Source organism: Palaemon carinicauda, chromosome 6 (assembly GCF_036898095.1).
Source record: "Palaemon carinicauda isolate YSFRI2023 chromosome 6, ASM3689809v2, whole genome shotgun sequence".
Classification (NCBI taxonomy): Eukaryota; Metazoa; Arthropoda; class Malacostraca; order Decapoda; family Palaemonidae; genus Palaemon; species Palaemon carinicauda.
Window position 1 is genome coordinate 90,676,510 of NC_090730.1, and position 27,235 is coordinate 90,703,744.

Consider the following 27,235-nt stretch of genomic DNA (forward strand, 5'->3'; position numbering starts at 1 on the left):
GCAATCTTCACCCCGAATAGAGTTTTCGCTCTGAGGAGGAAGAGTGGCGAAATTGAAGGGGAGCCGTCATCAAGGTTACCTGGTGGATCCCCTTCCCGTACTACTACAGGGCCCAACATGGCTACCCATTCCTTTGTTAGTAGCCAATTACGCACAGTGTATCTCCCGCTTGCTCTCTGTGTTTTCCCTCTTAATGAGAGAATGCCTTGATGAAGTCATTGAGCTTCAGCACGGCATTTCATTCCCATGCTGAATCTTGGTGACGGGCAAGAGGGCTCTCGAACTTGGGGAAATTGCTCCCCCAGTTCGAATCTAAATTTCTCTCTTTCATCTTTTTCTAACTCTTTATATGGCTTCAACCTTCTCCTAATATTATAAACTTTCCTTCATGTTGCTGTCCCAACCCTATGAGTAAAATTTCCCATATGTATGTGTATATATTTACATATATATGTGTGTTTATTATTATTTTTTTTTCTCTTTTTATGGCATGGATGTTTCTACATCTATTATTGCCACTTGGGCGGATGTTTCTACATCCGGTATTGCTGCCTGCTTTGATGAATGGGAAAGGTGTCACGGTTGGGAGGTGTTTGTGCTCAAAGCTATATGTGAGAGTATTGGATGATCTCAGCCATCCCGAAGATGGTTTGGACCTTTTTGGCGGAACTATTCTCAAGTGTTGGGTCTTCGGAATCCAGGGGGATCCAACGCTTGGGGTAGGACTCTCGGCTTTTGGCCGGAAGCCCGTCATTACAGATATGGGGAGGATGATTCCATAGTTTCTTGGTCTCAGTCCTAACAGGCGGGTTCAGCTTACACCTGTGCCTCTATATCTGTTTTGATGCTATCCTTCGGGTAGGGTATGGAGTGGACCATCTGGGAAGTATACTCTCACTGTGCCGGTAGTGGAGAGTGTAAATTTCCTTCCCAACATGTGATGCCTTAATGTTCTCAAGCAGGTAAATCAAACTTCAAAAAATCACTCTTCTCTCTTCTTTTTTATGATGGAATCTTGTGAAAATGACCCCACCTCCCCTGGATATGCTGACTCGCCCCCGGCACTGTTGATGACCTCTGGCAATTCATTTAAAGAAAACTCCGTTGACGACGTAGGAACTAAAAAGGACTATTCTTTAAACACTCGGAAAAAGGGTAATTTGGGCAACACAGGAAAACTGAAAGTCCTGCACGTTACCCAAATCCCTTTAGAAGCTAATTATGATGTGCTACATAAAATATTTGAGTGTTACGGATCAATAAAAGAAATTAGAATGAAACTTCAAGATGATAATTGGGAATCTTGGTTATCATTTAATTGTCACGAGGAAGCATTTAATGCAAGCTGTAACATTGTTGATATTAAAGTAGGTAATATGAATGTTAAGGGTGCTCTGTGTGATGGGGCACCTAAAGATCTGGATGTCTACAGACCAGCAGACTGGGCTGATAAAGATATAGAGGCAGATATACCATCCCAAAGAAAGCCAAAACCACCAATGTGGCTTCTTGCTCAATCTGTAGGAGGTACGGAAAATTATTTCAAGATATGCAAATTTCTTCAGAGGAAGGTAGGTACGATCGCACCTGGAGATATATCTCGATTCAGGAAGAAAAGTTTCTTGATAAAGGCCAAGTCATACACACAGTCTGTTATACTGTCTAATTTGAAGACAGTAAATGATGATATAAAATTGGACATCAAACCCCATCTAAACTTTAGCTATGGAAGGGGAGTGGTTTTTAATAGGGATCTGTATGAATTTACTGAAGAGGAGATATTGGCCATGTGTCCCCTATCAGTGTGGAAAGTACATAAAGTACTGTACCTGGAACATCAATGATTGTTCTTACTTTCCAGGATGCTGATGTACCTTTCCACATAGACATAGAAAACGAAAGGATCAGAGTTCAACCTTTTAAGCAGAAGCCACTGCAATGTTATAATTGCTTTAAATTTGGACATCCTTCCAAAGTTTGCAATAATGAAAAAATTTGTAATACTTGCTCCAAAATTTACCATGGGGATTGTACACTTGAGGCAAGGTGCTTAAACTGCAACTCTAATCATAAATCTAATGATAGGAGCTGCCAGTTTTATAAATTGGAAGAGGCTGCCCTCAATAAATCAATTATTGAACATGTAAGCGTGGGGCATGCCAAGAGATTATTAAATAAATCTAATACTTATGCAAAAACATTAAAAACAGGAGAAAAAGTTCCTCGGGAATCATCTCACCCACCTACTACTGTAGGTAGTTCTCGAAAAAGGAATTCACAATCTATTGATAAAGTGCTGCATAAGACAAGAACATCTCCTCCTAAAGATTTATCATTGAGTATCAACAAAAAGACATTGCCCACCACTATCAAACCTTTGTCCCCCATTACAAAGGATAGTACTAACCTCTCCCAGGCCATATCCTTGCCTGATTTAATGGAGATTCCACCTGACACCAAGTTATCAGGTGTACCTGTAGTGGGGAAGGTACAAAAACCTGGTAACTTGCAACCTATTAATCGTAAAAGAGAGAGACCTCCATCTCTCTCACCCCCTTCCATAAGAAATACTAGAATTATGACATCAAATAAATATGATGTTTTGTCTGTTGATGTTGGCGATCAACCAGAAGACAATTTAAATAAATCAGAAATTCAAGTTGAGGTCCACCATCCCCCTCAACAAATATATAAAAAAGATACAAAGAAAAACTCCAACGTAAAACCCAACATAACAAGACCATCTCTGAAGAAACCTACAAGTAATAATGTTAGATTAAAAACTGCTAATAGGAAGACCTCACCCAAGACGTCTTCCAGAAATAATCCATAGTTTTCTCCTCCATTTTGCAATGGAACTGTCAGGGTTTGAGGGTGAAATATGAAGAACTTAAGCTCCTAATTCATGAGTATTCCCCCATAATAGTATGTCTACAGGAAAGTATGCTTGATTCTAACACTCCTAGTCCTCGAGAGTATGTTAGCTATAGAACACCATATAATCAACAAGCAGGGAGCCATGGCGGAAGTCTCATGTACATTCGTCGAGATGTTCCCCAAATACCCATGTCTATACGTACAACCCTGCAGGCAGTTGTTGTACAAATTGATATAGGGAGAAAATATACAATATGCTCTCTGTACTTACCTCCAAATGATGATATTTTATATGATGATTTAGCAGAAGTTATTCAACAACTCCCTCAACCTTTTCTCTTACTGGGAGATATGAATGGTAGACATCCTTTATGGGGTGATGTTTTGGCCAACACTAGGGGCAATATTATCTCATCAATTGTGGAGAATGAGGATGTAGGGCTCCTTAATACAGGAGAGCCCACACACTTCCATGTTCAGACAGGTACTTTGTCATGCATTGACCTTTCAATTGCAAGCTCTAACTGCCTTCTTGATTTTGATTGGAGGACATTAGATGATTGGCATACTAGTGATCATGCACCAATCATTATAAACACCAACAAGGGTCCACCTTTGCAAAGATCGCCACGTTGGAATCTAGACAAGGCAGACTGGGTTAAATTTTCTGAGCTAAGTGAAATCGAAGGGAGAGCAGAACAGTTTGAAAGTATTGATGATGCTATAGATCTGCTGAATGGAACTCTTCATACAGCAGGAGTCAATTCAATTCCCAAAACAACAGGGTTATTCAAACGACGACCAGTCCCGTGGTGGTCTTCAGAACTAACTGCACTCCACAGAGCCACAAGAAGATCTCTAACACGATTGCGTAGACTCCGAACTGATGAGAATTTAATTATGTACAAGAAATGTAGAGCACAGTTCCGTCGTGCCATGAAAGAAGCAAGGCGCCAGTCATGGATGTCTTTTGTTTCCTCCATTAACGGTAGAACACCACCATCTTCTGTGTGGAGGAAAGTAAAAAAGATAGCTGGCAAATTCACCCCCAACCCACCACCAGTGTTGAAGGTGAATGGCCAGTATGTAACTGAAGCAAATGAAGTTAGCAATGCCTTGGCTAATCATTTTTCAAATGTATCCAGCAAGTATGAAGGAGCCCCTGGTCACCAGTATAGGAGCACTGAAGAAAATAAAATTTTAAATTTTGCAACAAGAAGGGAAGAGTCGTATAATTCTCCTTTCACTGAAAGAGAATTTGATTCCGCACTTGCTCATTGCAACGATACAGCCCCTGGACCCGATGGAATTCCATATGCAATGATTAAACATGTACATTTTAATACAAAGCTATTTATTTTAAGCATTATTAATAGAATATGGCATGATCATAGTTACCCAAGTGTTTGGGAACTAGCCATTATTTTAGCCTTTTTAAAACCCGGTAAAGACAAGTTTTTAGCAGCAAACTATCGTCCTATTGCATTGACATCTTGTTTATGTATAATCATGGAGAAGATGGTCAATGCAAGGCTGTTATGGTACCTTGAAAATAAAGGTATTTTATCACCGATTCAATGTGGATTCCGAAAAATGGACTCAACGACTGATGTGTTGATACGACTTGAGTCTTCTATTTGTGAAGCCTTTGCTTCCAAACAGCACCATGTTACAGTATTTTTTGACCTTGAAAAGGCATATGATACTACATGGAGATATGGTATTCTTAAAACCATTCATGAATTGGGATTGAGAGGAGAGCTGCCACTATTTATTCAGGCATTTCTTTCACGTAGAGTTTTTCAAGTGAGAGTGGGGGAAACTCTATCAGAGAGTAAGTGCCAGGAAGAAGGAGTTCCTCAGGGTAATGTGCTGAGTGTAACCCTTTTTGCACTAGCAATTAATGGGATATCCTCAGCCATTCCCCAGGATGTTCTCTCAACATTATTTGTGGATGATCTCTCAATATCATTTGCTGGCACTAGAATGGCAATGGTTGAGAGAAAAATCCAACTCTCTATTGATAAAATTATCCAGTGGGCTGACATGAATGGATTCAAGTTCTCGACAAGTAAAACTACCATTGTCCATTTTTGTCGTATCCGGGGAGTACATCCAGACCCGGATATATACATTGAAGGTCAACGGATACCATGTGTATCGGAAACCAAATTTTTAGGTTTGATATTTGACTGTAGACTTACCTGGGTTTCTCACCTAAAAGCGCTAAAAGCTAAATGTGTTGAAGCTCTGAATATCTTAAAAGTATTGTCCCATACATCATGGGGGGCAGACTGCTATACTATTTTAAAATTATACAAGGCCTTGATTTTTTCCAAAATTAGTTATGGTTGTGAGGTATATTCTTCAGCCACCCCAAGCCGGTTAAAAATATTAGATTCGATACATCATGCAGGTATTAGATTGTCTACTGGAGCTTTTAAAACCTCGCCTATCCCAAGTCTCCTTGTTGATGCTGGAGAGTTACCTCTAGACCTTTACCGAATGTCTTCCATTCTTCGGTATTGGTTTAGATTGCAAAGACTCCCTAACTCTCTAGCCTTTCAGACTGCAAGCCTTGTAAGACAAGCATCATACTTTGAGTTGCACCCAAAATCTCCTCAACCTTATGGCTTTTGGGTGAAACGATTATTAAATAGTCTGGATATAATTAGCAATAAGATACTTCCATTCAAGGTATCATCAACGCCTCCATGGAAGTTACCAGAGATATCTTTTTGTAAATATTTTATTGGAGATAAGAAGAATATGTCAGACATAGAAGCCAGGTCTCTTTTTAATGAACATGTTAAAGAACATAGAGGATCAACTTTTATCTATACTGATGGCTCCAAATCTGATGCTGGCATTGGATTTGGAGTACATAGTAATGGTTTTAATTGTAGAGGTGCACTTCCTCTGACCGCTTCCATATTTACTGCCGAACTGTATGGCATATTAACTGCTATTAAGAAAATAGCGTTGGAGAAGGAGGGTAATTTTACAATTTTTAGTGATGCAAGGAGTGTCCTTCAAGCTATGGAAGTTTTTAATTCTAATAACCCTCTAGTTTTAAAGATTTTAGAATGGCTTTTCCTTATTGGACGGAGAGGTATAACAGTTCAATTTTGTTGGGTTCCAGCACATGTAGGTGTGTCTGGGAATGAGAAGGCAGATTCACTGGCTAAGGAGGCTGCATCCGAGTTGCTGCCAAGAAGATATCCCATTCCCTGTAATGATTTCTTACCTGACATCAAGAAATTGGTTTGCAATAAATGGCAACAGCAATGGGATAGTCAAGATGGCAATAAAATGAGGGAAGTAACAAATGACATATCTCCTTGGAGGTATAATATGATGCCCCGAAAATGGGAGACGTCTCTTTGTCGTCTCCGTATTGGTCACACTCGGTTGACACATGAGTTTCTGCTGAAGGGCCAACAGCAACCGTATTGTGACAACTGTGTAGTACCTCTAACAGTAAGGCATTTGTTGACCGAATGCCCCAATTATAACATCTTGCGGAATAGATATTTGTTTGAGGCTCAAGGTGAGGGTGGCAGGTTCATCCTTGCCAAGATTCTTGGAAATGATGTGTCCTACCATGCAAGTGGCATTTTTAGATTTCTTTCAGAAGCAGGTCTTCTGAAAAATATTTAACTTTTATGACATTCATTTTTTATGATTTTAATAGAATACTCTTTAATTTTTTATTTTATTTAATTTTTTACTTTTGTATATATAAATTAAATGTTACCGGCGTCAATGACCTTAGATGTCAGGAGGCCTGAAAACTTTAAATCATTCATTCATTCATTCATTCTCTCTGTGTTTTGTTACTAATCTTAGGATTTATCATTCATTTTCCAGCATCTTCAGCCTCTGGAAAGTTGAGTATTTAATCTTTCATGTGTATAATTTTGAGCTCCCTTCTTACAGTTAAATTAGCATAATTTAGTTGTGTTTATCGGAGCTTAGCTGGTCACCGGAGGCGCCATTTTGGACGCTGTCGTTTGTCATATATGCCTTATTTAGTCAGTAGAACGACGTTCCCGATATTTAGTTTTATGAATTATAGCTATTTAGGCAAATTATACTAGTGAAGATAAGATCATGCACGTATATTTCCTCTTCCTTACAATGTGTCGATCGTATACGTTAGTCTCTCGGTGATATAGCGTAGCCGAGATCTCGACTCGCGATAGGCTAGCCTACGTGTTTTAGTATACTTTTGTACATTATCCCCGTTTACCCTCTTGTATCGTTTTATCAAGTCAATAGGAGATAGTATACTGTATCTCCCAGAATTACTTATATGATTCGATACTCGTCTCTTTTAGAGATTTAAGGGTAAACCCTCCCTTCCCTCTGATTGTCGCCATTAGGCGACAACCCTATCTTGGTATTGCCATAGATTAGTGTACTTCAGCTTGACTAGGCTAGTGTTTTCTGTCTTCCCTTTTTTGCCGGTGACTATCCCGGCTTTGATTTACAACAGTAACTCAGAGTATTCAGTCTTGATGTCGGCAACTCTACTGCTGTGGGAGTAATCACTACCCTGCCGGTTTACAGTTGCAGTCATAGGAAGCCTAGCTTCCCTAGCCCGCATCCGAAAGTGGTAGTACACTGTCGCCACCTTCTCCCTTGCGGTTTAGAAGACATGTCTTATTTCGGCAAGGTCTTAGGCTGTGGAATCAATATTCCTCTGCCGCCCAAGACGGCGCCGATATTGAAACGATGTTTCTGAGTTTGTGACCGAAAATGGGTGGCAATTGTGCCGCCTTCTTCCGACACGAAACACAAGACCCTTTCCCTTCCCCTCTGTCCTTTAGTGATGGCCTAGCCATTGCAATATCTTTGGCCGGTATCCTACAATCTCCCCACTCGCCGGTTAGGTTGTGTTGCTGGCCTGGCTCCTACATAGGCGGCTTGATTGCCGCTTCGACCTTCCCCCTACGAACGCAAGGCTCCTGGAAAGGTTGTACCGGCCAGGGCGGCTGCCGGTGAGAGACCCTGATGTCTTTGAGTGTTCTTCAGTCCTCTCTTGGACTGCCATCCACAATCCCTGGAACTGGTAGAGTAGCCGGCAACAGACCCTGTGGCTGGATGGAAGCAAGAATGATACATTCCCCACTTCCATGTGAACCCTCATTCTGGAAGAAGGGAGTATGGACAGTAGCCCCTACACCCTTATTTATTGTACTAAACTATAATGATAAGGTAGCCCTTCTCTCCATGCTTTCTCTCTCTCTGTCTGCTAGTGCCTTCAGGTACTAGCCTAGGCGGCAGCATGCAGGCAGAACTACGGTATATGTTTATACAGTAGCCAGTATTTCTGCAGTATAGTACATACTGCAGGCAGAAAACTATAGTATATTTTATACAGTAGTTTATATTTTCCAACATATTCTGTGTGTCCTCTCACAGTCCATTGTTGAGACTAATTTTAATATTGAAGTGAAGTATTCCTTCAATACCCTGATGAGCCATAGGTCATCAGAACTTAATATTTTACCCTACAATATTATTATTCCATTATGGAAGGGTTAATGATAGTATACACTAATCTTAGCTCTAGAGATTAGAGCTCTTCCACTCTAATTTTCCTTAAATAAGGAAATTCTAAATATTAATATTGAGGGAGGTCACAGCAATTGGCTGGACAGAAGACACAGATATATGTCTTTCCTATTTTCTTTCTAGCTTACTATTCTAAGCTATATAATAATAGTAATACCATTTTATGTATGTATACAAAATTTATCAAGTGTGATAAATTACCACATACTCATTTCATTTTCCTTTATATACAGGAGGAGACCAAGGTGAAATGCGAAGTGATGTACTGTAACCACAAGAGTAAGAACTTTTGTGGTCACACTATGTGCAGGTCTCATGCCCCCTGCTCAATCGCAACCAAAACCTTGAGGTATTGGGACACCAAGGACTGCAACATTTGCTCGGCCTTGAAGACCGAGGGTTTCGGTGATCCCAAGTCGACGGAGTTGAGGGACGCTGCGACGGAAGAGCTTTGGAAATGGGTACGAGGGTTCCAGAAGAACTCTCCGGGACCGTACCTTCCCAATGATATGATGAGAAGCATGCTGTTCCCGAAGGCAACAACTGATGCCGTCGTACCTCAGGCACGACCCGGGCCTCCTTACATCCAGATCGCAGTTGAGGCCGACGACAGTGAAGCTTTGAGAGGCATAGACATCCATCAGGAGGAGAGGATGTCTGAAGTGTCCTCGGACACAGAAAAGGATCTCCTTCAAGAGGATCCTGAAGATGTGGCTCTACCACCCGGAGGAGATGAAGATCTCGAATCGACGGAAGCGGAGGACCCCTTTTGTCTGTGTCGACATTCCAGCCGGCACTGTCCACGTCTTCGGCTCTTACCCCTCCATTAGACTCGCTGGGTCAAGCGGTTATGGCCCAGATTACATTACTAATGGAAACTCTACACAAGGAAAATGTAGATATGAAGAAGGAAATGACCAAGGAGTTCCGCAAAGCAACTTGGATCGTCACTTCCCGTGGGTCTTACAATCGACCCAGAGTAAAGGACCTGCCACCCTGCTCCGAAACAATCCCTGGAGGTATGCAGAGTTTATGCCAATTACTATCGGAAAACTACATTTCGGAGAAGATGGGAGCCGTCCCCCTGGATGACATCGAGTTTTGGCCAAACTTTGCGGCTTACCCGGAGTGCTTCATCCGGCTGAAGAGTGAGCCAGAGTCTAAAGAAGAGACGGAACCAAAGGAGGTCATGGTTTTCGACCACGACAAGGCACAGGCTCTCTTGACGAGTAGCCTGAAAAAGGCAGGGTATACCAACTCTAGAGTTTCTGCACTGAGCAAGAAACACTCTACCTTTCTTGCTCCTTCTTCAAGAGCTTTCCCCTTCTCGTCGAAAGCTCTCCAAAGTGTGCTGAAATCTATTGATGCAGACAAACCATGCCCTACGCTAGAGGAGTGTAGGCCATTGTCTCTGGCCTTGCCCACAGATGAGAAGGAATGGAAGGAGGTCCACCTAACCTTCTCAGTCTCGAAACTCGATGCGGACATTGCAGGACAGCAGTTCAGTGAGAATCTCCCAAAGCTATCGGATTTTCTCCTGAGAAGAGAACAGGAGACAAAGGAGAGGCTAGCTGCTTCTCTTTCCCTCCAGAACTGCATGGAGATGTGTGCAGGCGTCAATAGCACCTCAAACATGTACACAGTCCTGGCCAAGATGCACATGGCCACTCTAGTCAAGGACTTGTACGCTTTCGTGAAGGCCAGGAGGGCCTGCATGGAGTTTGTGTTTGCCAATTCAACGGTTAAACATGAACCCAGGAAGCTGATTACTTCCTGTATCTGGGGCAAGGACCTCTTCCCAAAGGAATTAGTCCAAGAATTCGTCGAGAAAGCCGCCACGGATAATAGGAATCTTCTCCAAAAGTGGGGCATGTCCTCGAAGAGAAAATCTTCCCCTGATGCTGGTCCCCAACCTAAGAGGAAGACGAAGAAGCCAGGACTACCTTCTCGGCCTGTACAACATCCCACGGTCACCATGACCACGATGCCCCAAGTGGTTGCTCAACCACAAACCACCTTCCAAGTGGTGCCTCAACACTTGGGAGCCCAGTCACCAGCCTTCAACCCAGGTTTTGAGAGGCACACCACTACCTTTCGCCTGAAAGGAAGAGGATCTAGACGGGGCTCCTCAAGAAACCCCCACACAAGGCAGGGGAGGAGGTGGACAGGGTGGCAAACCCTCAGGACCATCCAAGCAATGAGATGCTCCAGGTAGGGGGGAGACTCCTCCACTTTCACGATCGTTGGACCTTTGATCCCTGGACCCACAGCCTAATCAAAAATGGACTAGGATGGAAATGGAACAAATCTCCACCTTCATTTCCTCAGTTCTTCCAACACTTCACCCCTTATTGGAAGAATATACCTTAGAACTCTTGAACAAAAGTGTTATAAGGAAAGCAAAGTCCATCAAATTCCAGGGAAGGCTGTTCTGTGTTCCCAAGAAGGACTTGGACAAACTCAGTCATTCTAGACTTGTCGCCACTCAAGTTCATCGAGAACAACAAGTTCAGGATGCTAACCCTTCAACACATAAGGACCCTGTTACCGAAAGGGGTGTACATAGTCTCAATAGACCTGGCAGATGCTTACTGACACCCAGTCAGTCGCCCCCTCTCCTCCTACCTAGGATTCAAGTTACAGAAGACAAAGTATGTCTTCAGAGCCATGCCCTTCGGACTAAACATAGCCCCAAGGATCTTCACGAAACTTGCGGACACAGTCGTACAACAACTATGCCTAGAAGGCGTCCAGGTAGCTGCATACCTGGACGACTGACTGGTGTGATGAGCATCCAAGACTGCTTGTCTGCAGGCATCCAAGAAAGTGATCCAGTTCCTGGAACATCTGGGATTCAAGATCAACTACAAGAAGTCTCACCTCTCTCCAGCTCAAGAGTTTCAATGGCTGGGAATCCATTGGAACTTGCAGTCACACCGTCTCTCCATTCCACCAAAGAAGAGGAGAGAGATCGCGGGTTCTGTCAAGAGACTACTGAAATCCAACAGGATTTCAAGATGCCAACAGGAAAGAGTACTGGGCTCTCTCCAGTTTGCAGCAGTAACAGACCCAGTGCTAAGAGATCAGCTGAAAGATGCGTCAGGAGTCTGGAGAAGATACGCATCAAACGCTCGAAGAGATCTACAGAGACCGGTACCGACCTTAAGCCGTGGTCGAAGGTCAAGAGCCTAGCAAGGACTGTTCCCTTACAACCACCTCCCCCATCGGTGACCATCCACACGGATGCCTTGACAGAAGGATGGGGAGGTCACTCCTATCAAAGGAAAGCTCAAGGGACCTGGTCATCCCTGTTCAAGACCTTTCACATCAACATTCTGGAGGGCATGGCAGTCCTCCTGACGTTGAAGAAGCTATCCCCTCACAGATCAGCCCACATCAGGCTGTTTTTGGACAGCAAAGTGATAGCGAGATGTCTGAACCAACAAGGCTCGAGATCGCCCTACACCAATCACGTGATGCTGGCCATCTTTCGCTTGGCAAGAAAGAAAAGATGCCCCTTATCGGCAGTTTACCTACAAGGGTTCCCTAATGTGACGCCGGACGCTCTATCCAGGCTACAGCCGATAGAGTCAGAATGGTCCTTATACGCATACTCATTCTCCTTCATCTTGGACAAAGTCCCAGAACTGCAGATCGACCTCTTTGCAACGAGCGACAACAAGAAACTACCTTGATACATAGCCCCATACGAGGACCCTCGGGCAGTGGCGATGGATGCCGTGTCCCTCGACTGGAACAGATGGACTCACATCTACCTGTTTCCACCAACAAATCTACTGATGAAGGTCCTCAACAAGCTGAGATCCTTCAAGGGAACAGCAGCAGTGGTGGCCCCCAAGTGGCCCAAGAGCAACTGGTTCCCTCTGGTGTTAGAACTGAAGTTGAGGCTGCTTCCTCTACCGAACCCATTTTTATCCCATCTGGTTAAGAAGTCGACTGTCTTCGCTTCATCACAGAGAACCCAAAACCTTCATCTCATGATGTTCTCGCCTTGGCAGTCAAGAAAAAATTTCTGATCTCGAAAAACAGTATCGACTCTTTAGAAGAATACAAGTCAAAGTCAACCAGAAGACAATATGTATCGTCTTGGAAGAAGTGGGTCACTGTTGTCAAAGCCAAAAAAATCGACGGAAATCTTGATAGACTTCTGCCTGTCCTTTTTCATCCACCTTAATGAGCAAGGTTTGGTTTCCACCATGATAACTACGTGTAAGTCAGCTTTGATTAGACCTCTTCTATACGCCTTCCAGGGGGACCTGTCGAACGAAATCTTCAACTAGATTTGAAGGCATGCGCTAGACTTAAACCAGCAGCCCCTCCGAAGCCCATTTCATGGTCTCTGGACAAAGTCTTGCACTACGCTTCAAACTTGAACAACGAAAATTGCTCTCTAAATGATCTAACACAAAAAGTGATATTTTTGTTCGCTATAGCCTCAGTGGCTAGAGTTAGTGAAATAGTAGCCCTATCAAGAGACGAGGGCCATATTCAGTTCACAGAAGTGGGAGGACTGAATCTTTTTCCCGATCCTACCTTTCTCGCCAAAAACGAGATACCCACCAAAAGGTGGGGTCCTTGGAGAATCTGCCCTCTGAAGAAAGATGTCTCTCTATGTCCAGTAGAGTGTCCAAAGGTCTATCTTCGAAGAACTTCAGACTTCAAGAGAGGAAAGCTCTTCAAAGGCGAAACCTCAGGATCAAACTTATCCCTGAAACAAGTGAGGGCGAAACTCACCTACTTCATTCGCAGGGCGGATCCTGACAGTACACCCACAGGTCATGATCCGAGAAAGATTGCTTCCTCGCTGGATTTTTTTTAGCATATGCACTTTTGAGAGACTCCGCTCATACATTGGTTGGAAATCCTCTAGAGTTTTCTGTAAACATTATGCAAAGCAAGTGCACGAGTTGAAACACTTTGTGGTGGTGGCAGGTAGTGTTGTAAAACCTGTCGTCTAATGCTGCGATGGACAGTGAACTGTTTGGGACTTTACAGTTCGGGTGAAAAGGCGTTAACACCTTTCAATGTAACACTTTTATTAAGGGTTACCCTGGTGCCCCTAGGACTGTTCTTTATAGGTATAGAATCAAACCAATAACACCAGTGCCATGTGTACACTTGTACACAGTGTTGAAATTCATCCAACATTTATAGTGAAATTATCTTAATGATTTTATGATGATTTTGAGTGGCATCATATTTGATATATTTCTTCCCTTACAGGTGATAAATATATATGTACTTTTAATATGTTGGCTGTATAGTATAAGATTCTATTTTAAATACATTAGTTGTTACATTTATGTTGTCTATACAAATAAATGCAGAATTTTATTTGCGTCTTATTCGCCCCTAAAGTAGCTGAATAAAATTAGAGTTCTGACTTATTTTCCTCAAAATAAGGTAAATACTTGAAGGTGCCATTACGTGTGAACATATTATAGTGAGATAACTACATTTGTTCCGACATATATACAAACCTTTTCGCTTCTACAGTCAAGTGACAATATCCCTGCAGGGAGCAGGAAGCCCTAAGATTGTTCCAAGCTTAGCGGATATGACAAATAATGGTACCGTCATATACTAGGTGGTCTGGGTGACCATGTAGAAGCTGACTCAAGGTTAAGGCACTTATACAAACCCACAGATATAGTACTTTCAAGTAATCCTCTGGTAAGCGTCCATCAGGACGACATGGCTTGAGCCCAAAAAATGGATTGTTCCAACACGAATACTTACCTCGAACTACTTTCTTAGGAGTCACTGGTGATCTCCTCTCTGCCGACCAGAGTTTTGGGTAAGTTACCCCCCCACTCCCCGGCATCAAGGAATGTGCCCCGAGGGTAGGATTAAGGTAGGTCACTAGCTTGCTGGGTCAGCATCTTCATTAAGTTCTCTGGTCGCGAGGCGTTCACAACCCTCGCTCTCGTATCTCTGTCGATCCTTTGTGTGCGTTCTGTGTCCCACGTGTTCCCAGCGTGGCAACTTGCGTTTTTCCAGTGTGCTTTCCCAAGTGTTCCTGTGCGTTCACCTTTCAACCGTGTGCTTACCCAGTGTTTTAATTGATTTCCTTAAGTGCTTGTGTCGTGCGTTGTGTGCGTTATGGAGCAGATTCGCCGTTGTCCTGGGCCTAGAGCCGGGAAATCATGTGGAGCGTTCCTCTCCAAGCCTGAAGTAGATCCTCACTCCCTTTGTTCCTCCTGTAGGGGTAAAGTTTGCTCGTCAGCAGACACGTGCCCCAAGTGCGTAGACTGGAGCGATATACAGTGGGTACGCTACGGTACCAAAAAGAGGAAATCAGCGAAACGTTCCCCCAGGAAAATTAGTGTTTCCTCACCGATACCGTCACCCAGTGAGCGGTCCGACAGGGTCTCGGTTTCGCCATCCCCTACACAGAGTAGGGGACGAGGTAAGTCTAGTGTGGTGGATGAGCAAGGCGTCCTATCCCAGGAGCCCAGTGTTAGTGCAGTGCCAATAGCGGGCCCCTCTAGGGCTAGTGAAGGACCCAGTAGTGCGTCTGGAGAGTCGGCCCTTGTGCTCGGGGGGCACGCTTCCTCCGATGACCCCTTGTGGGGTAGTAACGCAGTCTCAGTGTCACCGCCGCCCTCGTGGGCCTGTGCTTCTGGCTCCTCTTTAGGGGGAGATAACCAGAGTAAAGTTCGACCTTCAGGTAACGATGCCTGCGGTTGGAGGCTCCCGAAGACGCCGGGTAGGTCACCCCTGAGGATGGATGTGGCCCTGGATCCCTGGCTCCCGGGCATGGAACGGTTTGAGTTGTTCCCAACCCTCCCCACGGAAGTTCCCGATGACTTCCTTCAACCCTCGACCTCTGGCATTCAACGCCCGAAGAAGTCCCCCGCAGTCCCCGCTACCAGCCGACACGTGGTGAACACAGTGTCGTCTGGCTCATCGGACGTCTATTCCTCGTCAGAGGAAGAGGTCAGGGTGAAACACCGCCGTCGGAGGGAGCGGTCCAGGAGTGAGCGTTCCCGGTCGAGATCGCGCTCTCGTTATAGCAGGAAGCGCTCCCGCTCCCCGAGCCGTAAGTATAGGAGAAGTGTATCTCCCGGTGGCGCCTGGATCTACGTATCGTCGCGGGAATCGAAGGTGCTTCGTTCCCCGGACCACCAGTCCAGTGAGTGGTCCCCAAGGCGGCCGCCCTCCAAGCACGGCCTTGACCCTCGCGACCTGGCTCGCAGAAAAGACCTCTCGATTAAGCATAAGTCCTCGAGGCCTCCGGTTCACCCCGCCCAGCAGGGGGAAACGCGCTTCTTACCAGGCAGCCAGGCCGAACCAGCCCAGCTGGTGCGGCCTTCAGGTCGGAAGGAACGGTTCCCGCTGTCGGGTCAGCCCACGGGAACCGCGCCCTCAGCACCCAAAGCCTTCGGGCGTACGAGAGTCCCCGCTGAACCAGCGGTGCCTACACTATCCCGAGCCCCTGGTGCGGTCTTACCCGCAGATGAGGTCCAGTACCTCGGCAGGACGGCGCCCCTGGCCCCGAGGGCTAGGCGTCCAGTCGGCGTGCCCGGTAAACCGGTTCCCCCGCCCCAGGCCGAGACCTTGGCTGACGGGGGGGAGGGCTCCCCGACGGAAGACTCCGCCTACAGGACAGTGGTTAGCCTGATCAGAAGGCACCACGAAATAGCTGAACCTGCAGCTACAGATGGAGATTCCTGGAGGTCGAGCCTGCTGAGAATTATGCAAACTCCCTCCCAACCTAAGTCGTCCCTGGCACTCCCTCTGGCCCGAGACCTAGTTCTAGGGCAAGAGTACGTTGACAAAGTGGTGGCCAGCAATGCCAAGGCTCCCAAGACCCAGAGTGCATCTAAATTGCTCCAGGGCCTCAAAAACCAAGGGAAGGTCTATGTGCCCGAAGGACGTCGCCCAGGTCCTTGTAAAGTGGAGACGGCTGTGGACGTTCTGAGCCAAGGCGTCTCAGACGACAGAGCCTCTTCGGCCCCAGTCTGTTTCTCACCAGCAGAGGCCTCCATGATGGAGGAGATGTCGCGAGACTTGGTTAACGTCTCCTCTTGGCTGGACTGGTGGGCATCCACGTTGGTGGGTGTTCAAGCCTCCTACGACCCTGAGGACCCTGATCAGCAAGGCCTAATGAGGGACCTCATTACCTCCGGGGGTAAAACCCTCAAGTTCTTAACCTATCAGTCTCTCGCCCTTTCAGCCAACTGGGTTCTCCGTAAGAGAGAGACTGTTCTTACGAAAGTGTCTCGGAAGGTACCGGACAGGGAGGCGCGAGCAATTCGCAGCCTGCCCCTTTGGGGAGAGTCTCTGTTTCCTCTGAAAGAGCTAGAGGCCTTAATGGAAAAGGTCTTGAAAAAGAAGGAGGCCAACGTCACCAGACCGGCAACTTCAAGGAGACCTCCATACAAGAGGTCCGTCTCGGACAGCGCCGCGACGCCCCAAGCCTCTTCCAGCACTACGAGGAGAGAGGCCCCCTCTTCCTCCTGGTCCTCAACTCCGCAACCCTCCCGCAGGGGAGCTGCAGCGCCCTCAAGCTCCTTCAGGTCGGGTTACTCCGCTTCTAGGAGAGGCAGATCAGGCCGCCCCTCTAGAAGAAGGTAGAGTGGGAGGCCCCCTATCCCCGCCCAAGCCTGGGGTTGGGGGATGCCTCAGACAACATTGGCAAGCATGGAAGGCTCAAGGGGCAGAGCCTTGGACAGTGTCCGTCCTAAGGGAGGGCTACAGACTCCCGTTCAATCCACCCCCTCTTATTCCGGCCAACCGGACGGAATGGCTAGCTCCCAAAGATCCTTTAAAAGAGGACCGCCCTTCAAGAGGAGGTATCCTCCATGTTAGAAAAGGGCGCCATGGAAGAAGTTCCTCTCCCAGGGCCAGGTTTCTACAGTCGCCTGTTCCTGGTAGAGAAAGCGACGGGGGGGTGGAGACCGGTTATAGATCTGTCAGCTCTCAACAAGTTCGTCAAGAAGACGGACTTCAAGATGGACACTCCAAAGTCAGTCCTGCTGTCCTTGAGGGAGAAAGATTTTATGATAACCGTCGACCTCAAGGACGCATACTTCCAAATTCCGATCCACCCCTCGAGTCGGAAGTTCCTCCGGGTGAAATGGGGTTCCCAGATCCTGCAATTCAGGACTCTTTGCTTCAGTCTGTCAACAGCGCCCCAGGTGTTCACGAGAGTCTTCACGACTGTCTCAGTGTGGGCTCACGAACGTGGCATCCGCCTTATCAGATACCTGGACGACTGGTTGCTCCTTTCCGCCTCAAAGGCCCTCTTGGAGGAACAAGGGAGAAGTCTCCTTCAGTTTTGCAGAGATCTGGGGATTGTCATCAACCCAAAGAAGTCAAATCTATCCCCGTCCACCAGAATGAACTACTTGGGGATGACATTGGACACCATTCAAGAAAAGGTTTTCCCTTCGGAGGACAGGATAAGGAACCTCAGGCACATCATCCAGCCGTTCCTATCAGAACAACCCAGGAGAGCGAAAGACTGGCAGAGGCTGATAGGCCACCTGGTCTCATTGGAGAAACTAGTTCCCCAAGGGAGGATAAAGCTCAGATCCATCCAATGGAATCTCAAGAACCTCTGGTGCCAGACGGACTCACAACAAGTGCTAATTCCAGTCCTTCCAGACACAAGACCCTCCCTGGAATGGTGGCACTGCCAGTCGAACTCCCTCAAGGGGATGCCCTTCGGGACCAGCCCTCCAGAATTACTTCTGTTCACAGACGCCTCCAACCAAGGATGGGGAGCCCACATCCTCGACGGGACGGCACGAGGTACCTGGTTGGAAGGGGAAAAGCAACTCCACATCAATGTCCTGGAGTTGAAAGCAGTCCAGAAGGCATGCTTACACTTAGCAAGTCTGCTAAAGGGAAACACCGTGGCGTTGATGTGCGACAACGCCACGGTAGTAGCATACATAAAGAAGCAGGGAGTCTTGAAATCGAGGGAGTTGTGCGATCTCACCATAGAGATTCTGAATTGGGCAGAGGAAAATCACGTGGTGTTGTTAGCAAGGTTCATTCCCGGGAAGAAAAACGTTCTGGCCGACGGCCTCAGCAGAATGGGCCAGATAGTAGGGACAGAGTGGTCCCTTCTCCCAGAAGTAGCCAGGCTCATCATTCAGCGTTGGGGTTCCCCGGTGATGGACCTCTTTACAACGAAACTCAACGCCCAACTCCCAGTCTATTGCTCCCCCGTACCAGACCTGAAAGCAGCCTTGGAAGACGCTTTTCAGCACAAGTGGGACAATCTGGATGTGTACGCTTTTCCCCCCTTCACGTTGATAAGACAGGTGCTCAACAGAGTAAGGGCCGCCCGAAACCTAAAGATGACTTTGGTAGCGCCCTGGTGGCTGGAGAGGGAGTGGTTCATAGACCTAAAAGACCTAACGAGTCACCCGCCGTGGCCTCTACCCGCCAGGTCAGACCTTCTGCACCAGCCTCACTTTCTCAAGCTCCACGACAACCCACTCTCCCTTCGTCTTCACGCCTGGAGACTATCCAGCGGCTCCTGAAGAAGGAAGGTTATTCTCCCTCCACGGCCAAGAGAATGTCTCTATACCTGAGAAAGTCGTCAGCCGCGATATACCAGGCAAAATGGGCCTCCTTCACGAAGTGGTGCTCTGAGAGGCACATTAGACCTCTTAAGGCCTCTGTCCCAGACATAGCAGATTTTCTGGTGTTTCTTAGGGACAAAGTAGGAATGTCAATTCCAGCCATAAAAGGGGTTCGGGCTGCCTTAGGCCAAGTCTTCCTCCTGAAGGGCATCGACCTGGGGGCCTCGAGACACATAGCGATGCTTGTCAACAGCTTCGAGCAGTCTTGCCCCCCTCAGGCGAGGAGTGTGCCCCAGTGGGACTTAGCTAAGGTCCTGAAGATGCTGTGTCGTCCCCCCTTTGAACCCTTGAAGGATATCGTAGACAAAGATCTCACCCTCAAGGCCGTCTTCTTGCTGGCCTTGGCGTCCGCTAAGAGAGTGGGAGAGATCCATGGTCTGTCATACGACGTCTCTTACTCAAAGGGGTGGAAAGAAGTATCCTTCAAGTTCGTGCCTTCTTTTGTGGCCAAGACTCAGAACCCAGCAGTCTGGGACCCGAGGTTTGAAGGTTTTTCATTCCTGCCATCCCTAAGACAGGCAATGCAGAAGACTTAAAATTGTGCCCAGTGCGAACAATTAGAAAATACCTGGAAAGGACAGCGCATCTCCGACCAGGCATCAAGAGCCTCTTCATTTCCGCAGGTATTAATAAGAAACAAGTTTCCAAAAACACCATCTCCTTCTGGTTGAGACAGGTTATCGCCAGAACCTACAAGGAGGCTGGCATGGCAGTGCCAGGCACTCCCAGACCTCATGACATCAGGGGCCTGAGCACCTCCTTAGCCTTTGAGAAAAACATGGCAGTAGGGCAAATCCTGCGAGCAGGTACTTGGTCGAACCAGTCAACCTTTACTGCCCACTACCTCAAGGACAACTCAAGAAAATCCTTGGACGGGTTCTCCATTGGAACAGTCATCTCCGCCCTCCAAGCGGTGTAACGGTAAAACCCCAGGCGCATTCAAGACTAGCAACCGGTAGGCACAAGTGCGGTTTCCTACCTCCTGCCCAGTTGCTTACTTGCCTCTTGGGGAGTACCGTCTGTTCCCAGAAAATAACACATTCTTCACGGCTACGCTTCGAGAAGGAACGTCAAAAGAAGTTTTTCAAAGGGTGAGTACTTAGACACTAACGTGAATTTTTGTGTAGTTACCCTCGCTTCCGCTCTCTAGTAGGTCCCGTTATCCAGAGGCCTTTTGGCCTCCACGGCCGGGTCAGTGGGTCAGAATAGCACTCCCTCCTCCTAAAGTGTAAGTCTCCTAAGAAAGTAGTTCGAGGTAAGTATTCGTGTTGGAACAAATAAAAAATTTTAAGTAATTTTTATTTTTCCTAACATACTTACCGAGAACTACTTTCGGGTAATGGCCCTCCCTTCCTTCCCCGAGTGCCTCTCTTCCCTTGCTAGCATTATGCTAATTCAATAGAACTTAATGAAGATGCTGACCCAGCAAGCTAGCGACCTACCTTAATCCTACCCTCGGGGCACATTCCTTGATGCCGGGGGTAAGGCTTCTTAGAGCGCGGAGTGGGGGGGGTAACTTACTCAAAACTCTGGTCGGCAGAGAGGAGATCACCAGTGACTCCTAAGAAAGTAGTTCTTGGTAAGTATGTTAGGAAAAATAAAAATTACTTAAAATTTTTGATTTTTGAAGCAAAGCGAAAAATCAATTTTTGGGTGAGATGGCCATGTCGTCCTGATGGACCCTCGCTCCTTTTCAAAGAAAAGGAGTATGCATACGTAACAATCCCCACCTGAAAATACTCTATCTGTAGCCATCATGCTTAATTTCTACAAGGAATGGGTAGCCATGTTGGGCCCTGTAGTAGTACGGGAAGGGGATCCACCGGGTAACCTTGATGACGGCTCCCCTTCAATTTCACCACTCTTCCCCCTCAGAGCGAAAACTCTATTCGGGGTGAAGATTGCCATGTGTCATATCAAGAATTACGTCCCCTGATATTATGCGGTATCCTTAAGAAAATTTTTAAGGATACTCGTGCCAGGAGTTAGAATTCTGGAGACCTATGGTCAATTCTCTGGGAGTATTATTGTAGCTAGATATCCCTTAGAAAGCTGCCTAAAGGAACCTTCCATCAGGACAACATGGCCATCTCACCCAAAAATAGATTTTTCGCTTTGCTTCAAAATCCGTTATATCAGTGAGGTAATTCTGTGAAAGTGAAGGGTCATATCAGTGGAATAATATCGTGAAATTGAATATAGGTTGACGACGGACTACGCAGATTTAATCAGCTGATTTGAATGTAAACAATACATGAGATTATAATTCACTATGTTTTTAAATAGAGCTGCGATACTAAAATGTGAATATTACATGCATTATCATTCGATACAGTTAAGTGAAACACCAGTTTAATCAAAATCCGGTTTATTTAAAATATAACTGTAATTTTTTACCACAGTAAATGAATACACACTGCACAGAGAGAGCTAGGACCAGCTGGGTATAGACATAGGTAGTGGCGCGCAGTGGTCCCAGTTTAAAGGAGCACGGGCTATTTGAAATCATCGCCCATCTTGAATTTTATAGCAATTTTTATGAGAATTTAAATTTAATAGGTATTGCATTGTTCTTGGCCAGCCCAATAATGTTGCCAACTATTAGAAATCAAATTCTTAATGTTGGGTAAACAATCATCACAAAGAATTTTTTTTTTCTCTCCTCCTCGGCCGCAAAAAACCGAAACCTCAAAGCAAGAAACCGCGATTAACAAGGTCTGACTGTGGTTTATGTTTTCTCAAAGCTAATGTAGGGTTGAAGTGAAAAGGGATACTAGTTTTTTTTTCGATAGAAATTTAGTCATTAAAATTTTTCTTAATGTTAATGTTAGTCTAGTTATTTGTTTCATTTTTTTCTTGTTAAATCTGTTTCTAATAAGCTTCTTTCAATATATTTCCTCCCACACTGTGTCCTGTCACCAGCCTAGAGTTAATTTAAATTTTTTTTCCTTTTTCTTAATGTTCTTAAAGTTTACTGAAGCTTGAAGAGATCTTACTTAAAGAAGATAGAGCTATTTATTAAAGATTCCTGATTTTCCCCAGAATTAAATCAGCGATCATACTACTGTACATATTTATTCAGTAAGCTCAAGGCAAAAAAAGATGATAAGGAAATTTTAGGTTCTAGCTTAGTCCCCTTGCCGAGTATAAAATATCGAGTTGTGTGCCCAGTGCCCAGTTCTCTTGACTTTACCTTTTGCCCAGATTTCTGGGTATTCCACCATTTTATCTTTTTGTGTTGTGATTATTGGAGTGTGATTGGCATGTGGACACTAAGCAGTCTGTGTGCTACATCTGGCTAGTCTGCAAACCACTACAACAACTTGTTATCCAACTTAAACGACCGTTCAGCTTGCTGAGAATCAACCTCCCTAATTAAAGGACTTTGGTTTGTATGGCTAGGAAAAATACAAATTAATAAAAATCTTTTTATACTATCTTAGATAATGACATAAAATTTATTTAGATATTAATTTAAAGTATTTCTTTTTTTCAGTCACTTGAGAAGTTTAATGAATTGTTGGCAGAGGCTGAAGGCAAAGAAACAAACAGAAACCGGAACTCTTGGTCACAAAAGAGTGAAGAATGGAGGGGAAGAGGCCAACCTAGGGATAGTGATTATACGAGTAGAGAGAGAAAAACATATGAAGAAAAGAAAAGTTGGAACAAGGATAGGAGCAGCAAAATCAGAGGCAGGAAGAGCAGAAGTAGAGACAGGAAAGACAGAAGTAGCGATAGGAAAAGAAGTTCAAGTAGGGGGAGAAGTGAAAGTAAAGAGAGAAGTTGGGGAAGGGAAAGAAAGAGTCATGGGAGAAGACATAGTAGTAGCAGCAGCAGTAGCAGTGGTAGTAGGAGTAGCACCAGATGCAAAGATATCAGCAGTAAGGGGTGCACAAGTAGAAATAAAATATACAGCCAACCATCAACAGATAGCCGTTTTAAGTAAGTGTGTAAAACTGATTATTCCTAATGATACACTGTTATTATATAAATTTAGAAAAAAATATTTTGTTCTGGCACTACATACAAACCTTCCACTCTTTACGTAAGAGTATTATTTTGGCGAAAGCTGAAACTAGCCATTAAAGCTTTGTTGAGGTTAACTACCCTCCGCTAAGTAGCAGAAGGGGTAGCGACGGTAGACCAACCACCCTGCTCATACCTACACCAGTAAAAAAATGTCACTCTTAATTCGGGTCAGTGGAGTAGACGTCGTCTTACTCCCAAATTAAAATCGAGTAAAAGATTTCTCAATAACTGGCCTAAAATGCTGAAAATTTTTTTCACAACTTTTTCTTCTCAGGTGTGGCTGCCCTTGGAGATCTTTAACCATGCGCTTTAGTCCCAGTAGTCAAGGGCGCCATTGCAGCACTTTCATGTCAACGGAGGAGACTTATCCACACGGTCTTTGCCCTACATGTAGGGGTCACTCTTGCGCGCAGGAGTCTCCATGCCAGGTTTGTTGGGAGGGTCACCTTTCCAGTGGTCGAGTTTTAACAGGCAGCAGAAGAAGAAGGGTAAGAGGGAGTCTTCACCTTCGGGGTTATTCTCAAAAAGGAAAAACCTTGCCATCGAATTCCGTTGGCTCGACCTCCCTAGCAAACTCCATCGACTTGACCACGCTATCATGAATTTGCTTGGTTGGCTTCCCTTGGGGTTCAGTTGAGCATGAGTGGCCCCATGTGATTCCGAGACAACCTCTCGCTCCAGGGTCCTCCGTTACTTCACCTAGCAAAGCAGCGCCGGCCGTCGCTGTAGGGAAATCGCTTTCTGATGATGCTCTGCATTTGCTGTGGCTTTCTTTTAGGCTCACGGGTTCTCCATGCAAGGAAAGGTTAGAGGAGGTCTTGCAATTGGGTGCGCAACAGGATCAGATATCCTTCCCAAGGGTTGATTACCATCTTCCCCCTCAAGACTATAGGTTGAGGACCGAAATAGTCTCTGGCACATCTGACTGTCTTGACCTCAGCACCTGCTCACCCCAACATTTGGTCTGCTTCGGCAGGCGGGCAGGAGTAGTTGCTAACAAATGTTCCTCAGAGTGACTTGTTGGGTGATGCCGTTAGGGGTGAACCCTGGGATTAACATTGGCTATATTCCAAGGGCAGTTCATGATGTAGATCTTCTGCCTTAGTTTGCTCAGACATGGGGGAAGTAGAGTGAGCTGTCCGGAGGTTTGCCTTCAGGTGTTGGGCAACCTTCCCTTCCTAGTGAGAGTTATCCTTCACCTGGTGTTGGGCAGTCTTCCCTTCTGAGGGAGAGCTTCCTTTCACTAGTCTCTGTTCAGCAGTCTTCTCGCCTTCGGGGATATTTGTCTACAGAGGCCAAAGGGGGTGATCGTCCTTCTGGCCCGCGGGAGAGATGGCCTTCCCCTGAGTGGTCTCCCCCCCCCCCCCCCGGGGGGATTCCACCGAAGGGCATAGAATTCGTCCATGCCCCACTCCAATTCACCGAAGCACAGCTTTTCGGATCTGAATGACTAGGTATTGTCATGGGTAAATACAATACTTTTAAAAGAATATGTTATAAAACCCAAAAATATCTATTCCCAATGTGTGAGCAGCGAGGCGAGATCCGACTACCGTATTGTTTGGTCAAACCTGTCATCACATCAGTGTCATCAGCATTTTGAAAGTAAACCGAGCCTCGACGAGAGCGCCTGCCGCGATAAGGGGACTGTCCTGTTTTGACCAAGATGTCATCTTCTTAATTAGTAGAGTTGGTATATTTTGAGAAATCGAGCCTGAGGGAAATCCTTGTTTATGAAATATATCATCAATGAAGAACATGTGCTGCCCTTTTGTTACGACTTCACACGTGGTCCAGATTGCATCAGAAATTTCTTCTAGAAGCTTCCATGGCGTGATTGAAGTGGGCGTTTTTGAGAAAACCAATAGAGAGACAGAATTGTTAAAAAAAACGCCTTCTATGGAAATGACCACTGCCCACTGTAATTACTCCGCCCATACATGTGTATATAAACTTGAAGAAGAGATTATCTAAGGAAGATAAGAAAGGACATAATGCAAGAGAGGAACTATGTCCAAAGCAGATGAGATCCAAGTCCTAACGAGATAAAAAACAGAGAAGACCAAAAGTCTGATAGAGCCAGATTCTAACCTTCCATTCAGACAACAAAAGCCTATCTCCAAAATCCTGTTATGGCTAAGAAGAAGAGACAAATTGAAGCAGCCAGCCCTCCCTGTTTGTGACGAGAAGTAGCCAACACTGCCTACAGCCTGCCTTAGTTTAACACTTTCATCGAATTCTTGAAGACCTCTGATGTCCCTTCTTGATGCCACCCTTTTTGTGACGTCCTCGAATCCAGTCATTGTGCCAGTTTCATCTGAACTTCAGTCGCCCTTCTGCAATGCTCTCAATCCTGAAGTCTCCTTACCAATATTGTTTCAGCAGCTGCAGAAAACTATTCCTTAAGTATTTCTACCTTACTGACTGTTCCCCTTTTCTATTGATGTTTGATTGATTTGATTTGTCAGTTAAGGTAAACGAATTAGTAACGATGATTTTCTCTGTGTAAGTTTGTGAATAAACCTGTTGTGCTTTTTCGTGAGTTTCTTTTTATATTCATTTCCCATATTTCAATTGGTGTTGTTGGAAACATTTATTTTGACTATTAATAAAAACCTGTAACAATTTTAAGATCGTAACAGTTGGCGACCTTGCCAGGATATTCAACAACGTAATCAATTGAAACAGGGAGAATATAGAAAGAAGCAGAATGAGTGAGATTACGAAAGTTTTGATAGCTTCAGGTAAACTTCTTGGTCTAGATGGCGATGCTGTCCGTGAGTATGTTTTTAAGAGAGAACAGGAAATGTATGAGAGAGACTAAAGAGCAGTAGAAAGAGAATAAAATGAAAGACAGCAAGAAGAAAATGAAAGAGAGCGAGAAAAAAAGGAGACATTGTGAACATGACTTAGAAATTGCTCGTTTAAGGCAAAATCTTCATAATAATGTAGTCCGTCAGGTAGCTGACCAGGAAGTAAAACGTCCGGTAGAAGATGGGGTAGTAATTCATCATTGAACGATGATTCTGATAATTTAGGTATGGGTGCAGTGTTGTAATTAATTCCAAAATTTGATGAGAAAGTTGTAACAAAATATTTCATGTCTTTTGAAAAGTTAATGAATAGAGTAGGTTGTCCCAAAAACAAGTGGACTTTATATTTACAGTCAGTCCAAAGTGGTAGGTCACTTTCTGTGTACAGTATAATTGTATGTCTGAGGATGAAAGTGAGGACTATTCTTAGTGCATACAGGTTAGTACTAGAGGCGTACTGTAAGAAATTTAGAAGTTTGAAAAGGGATGAGAGCAGTACTTTTGGAGAATACGGAAAGAAGATAGAAAGATCATTTTGTGATTGGTTAACTTCTGTTGAAGTAGATAGTTTTGATGATCTCAAGAACTTAGTTTTGTTAGAAAACTTCAAAGATAACATATCTCCAGACATTAACCCTTTTACCCCCAATGGACGTACAGGTACGTTTCACAAAACTCATCCTTTTACCCCCAAGGACGTGCCGGTACATCCTTGCAAAAAAACTATTTTTTACATATTTTTGCATATTTTTGATAACTTTATGAGAAACTTCAGGCATTTTCCAAAATAATGAGACCAACCTGACCTCTCTATGACAAAAATTGAGGCTCTTAGAGCAATTTGAAAAAAATATGTTGCAAAATGTGCTTGAAAAAAAAACGCCTTGGGGTTAAGGGTTGGAAAGTTCCAAATAGCGTTGGGGGTAAAAGGGTTAAGTTATATATAGAAGATGGGCGTGAAAAGTCTTTTACATATGCAACAAGGTTGGCAGATGAGTACAGTCTTACTCATAGTTTAAGTGATAGTAAGAAGAAAAGTAATCCTTCTTCTAGAAAGATGTAACATAGTAAGAGTAGCCATAGTAATACGTACAGGGAAATATGATTATCATTATTACTGTTATACATGTGGAAAGCCATGTCATACTACCAGGTTTTGTAAGAGAAAATGGGAAAGTAGAAGTTCAGAGATAATTTGTTATTGATGTAATAAGAAAGGGCATATAGCAAGGAATTGTGCAGTAGAGAGAAGAAGGTTAAGAAACCAGTGTCTCTAGTTAATGATCTTTCATCAAGCAGAAATGACATTATGAA

The 27,235-nt window shown here is 44.9% G+C and overlaps 1 protein-coding gene across 1 annotated transcript in view; it reads left to right on the forward strand.

Moving 5' to 3' along the window:
• Nucleotides 1-27,235, forward strand: part of LOC137643144 (CWF19-like protein 2) — a 210,608-nt gene that overhangs the window by 164,442 nt on the left and 18,931 nt on the right. Inside the window, exon 6 of the mRNA XM_068375995.1 lies at nt 22,576-23,021. Coding sequence (XP_068232096.1) covers nt 22,576-23,021 — 446 coding nt within the window. The remainder of the gene's footprint in view (nt 1-22,575; nt 23,022-27,235) is intronic.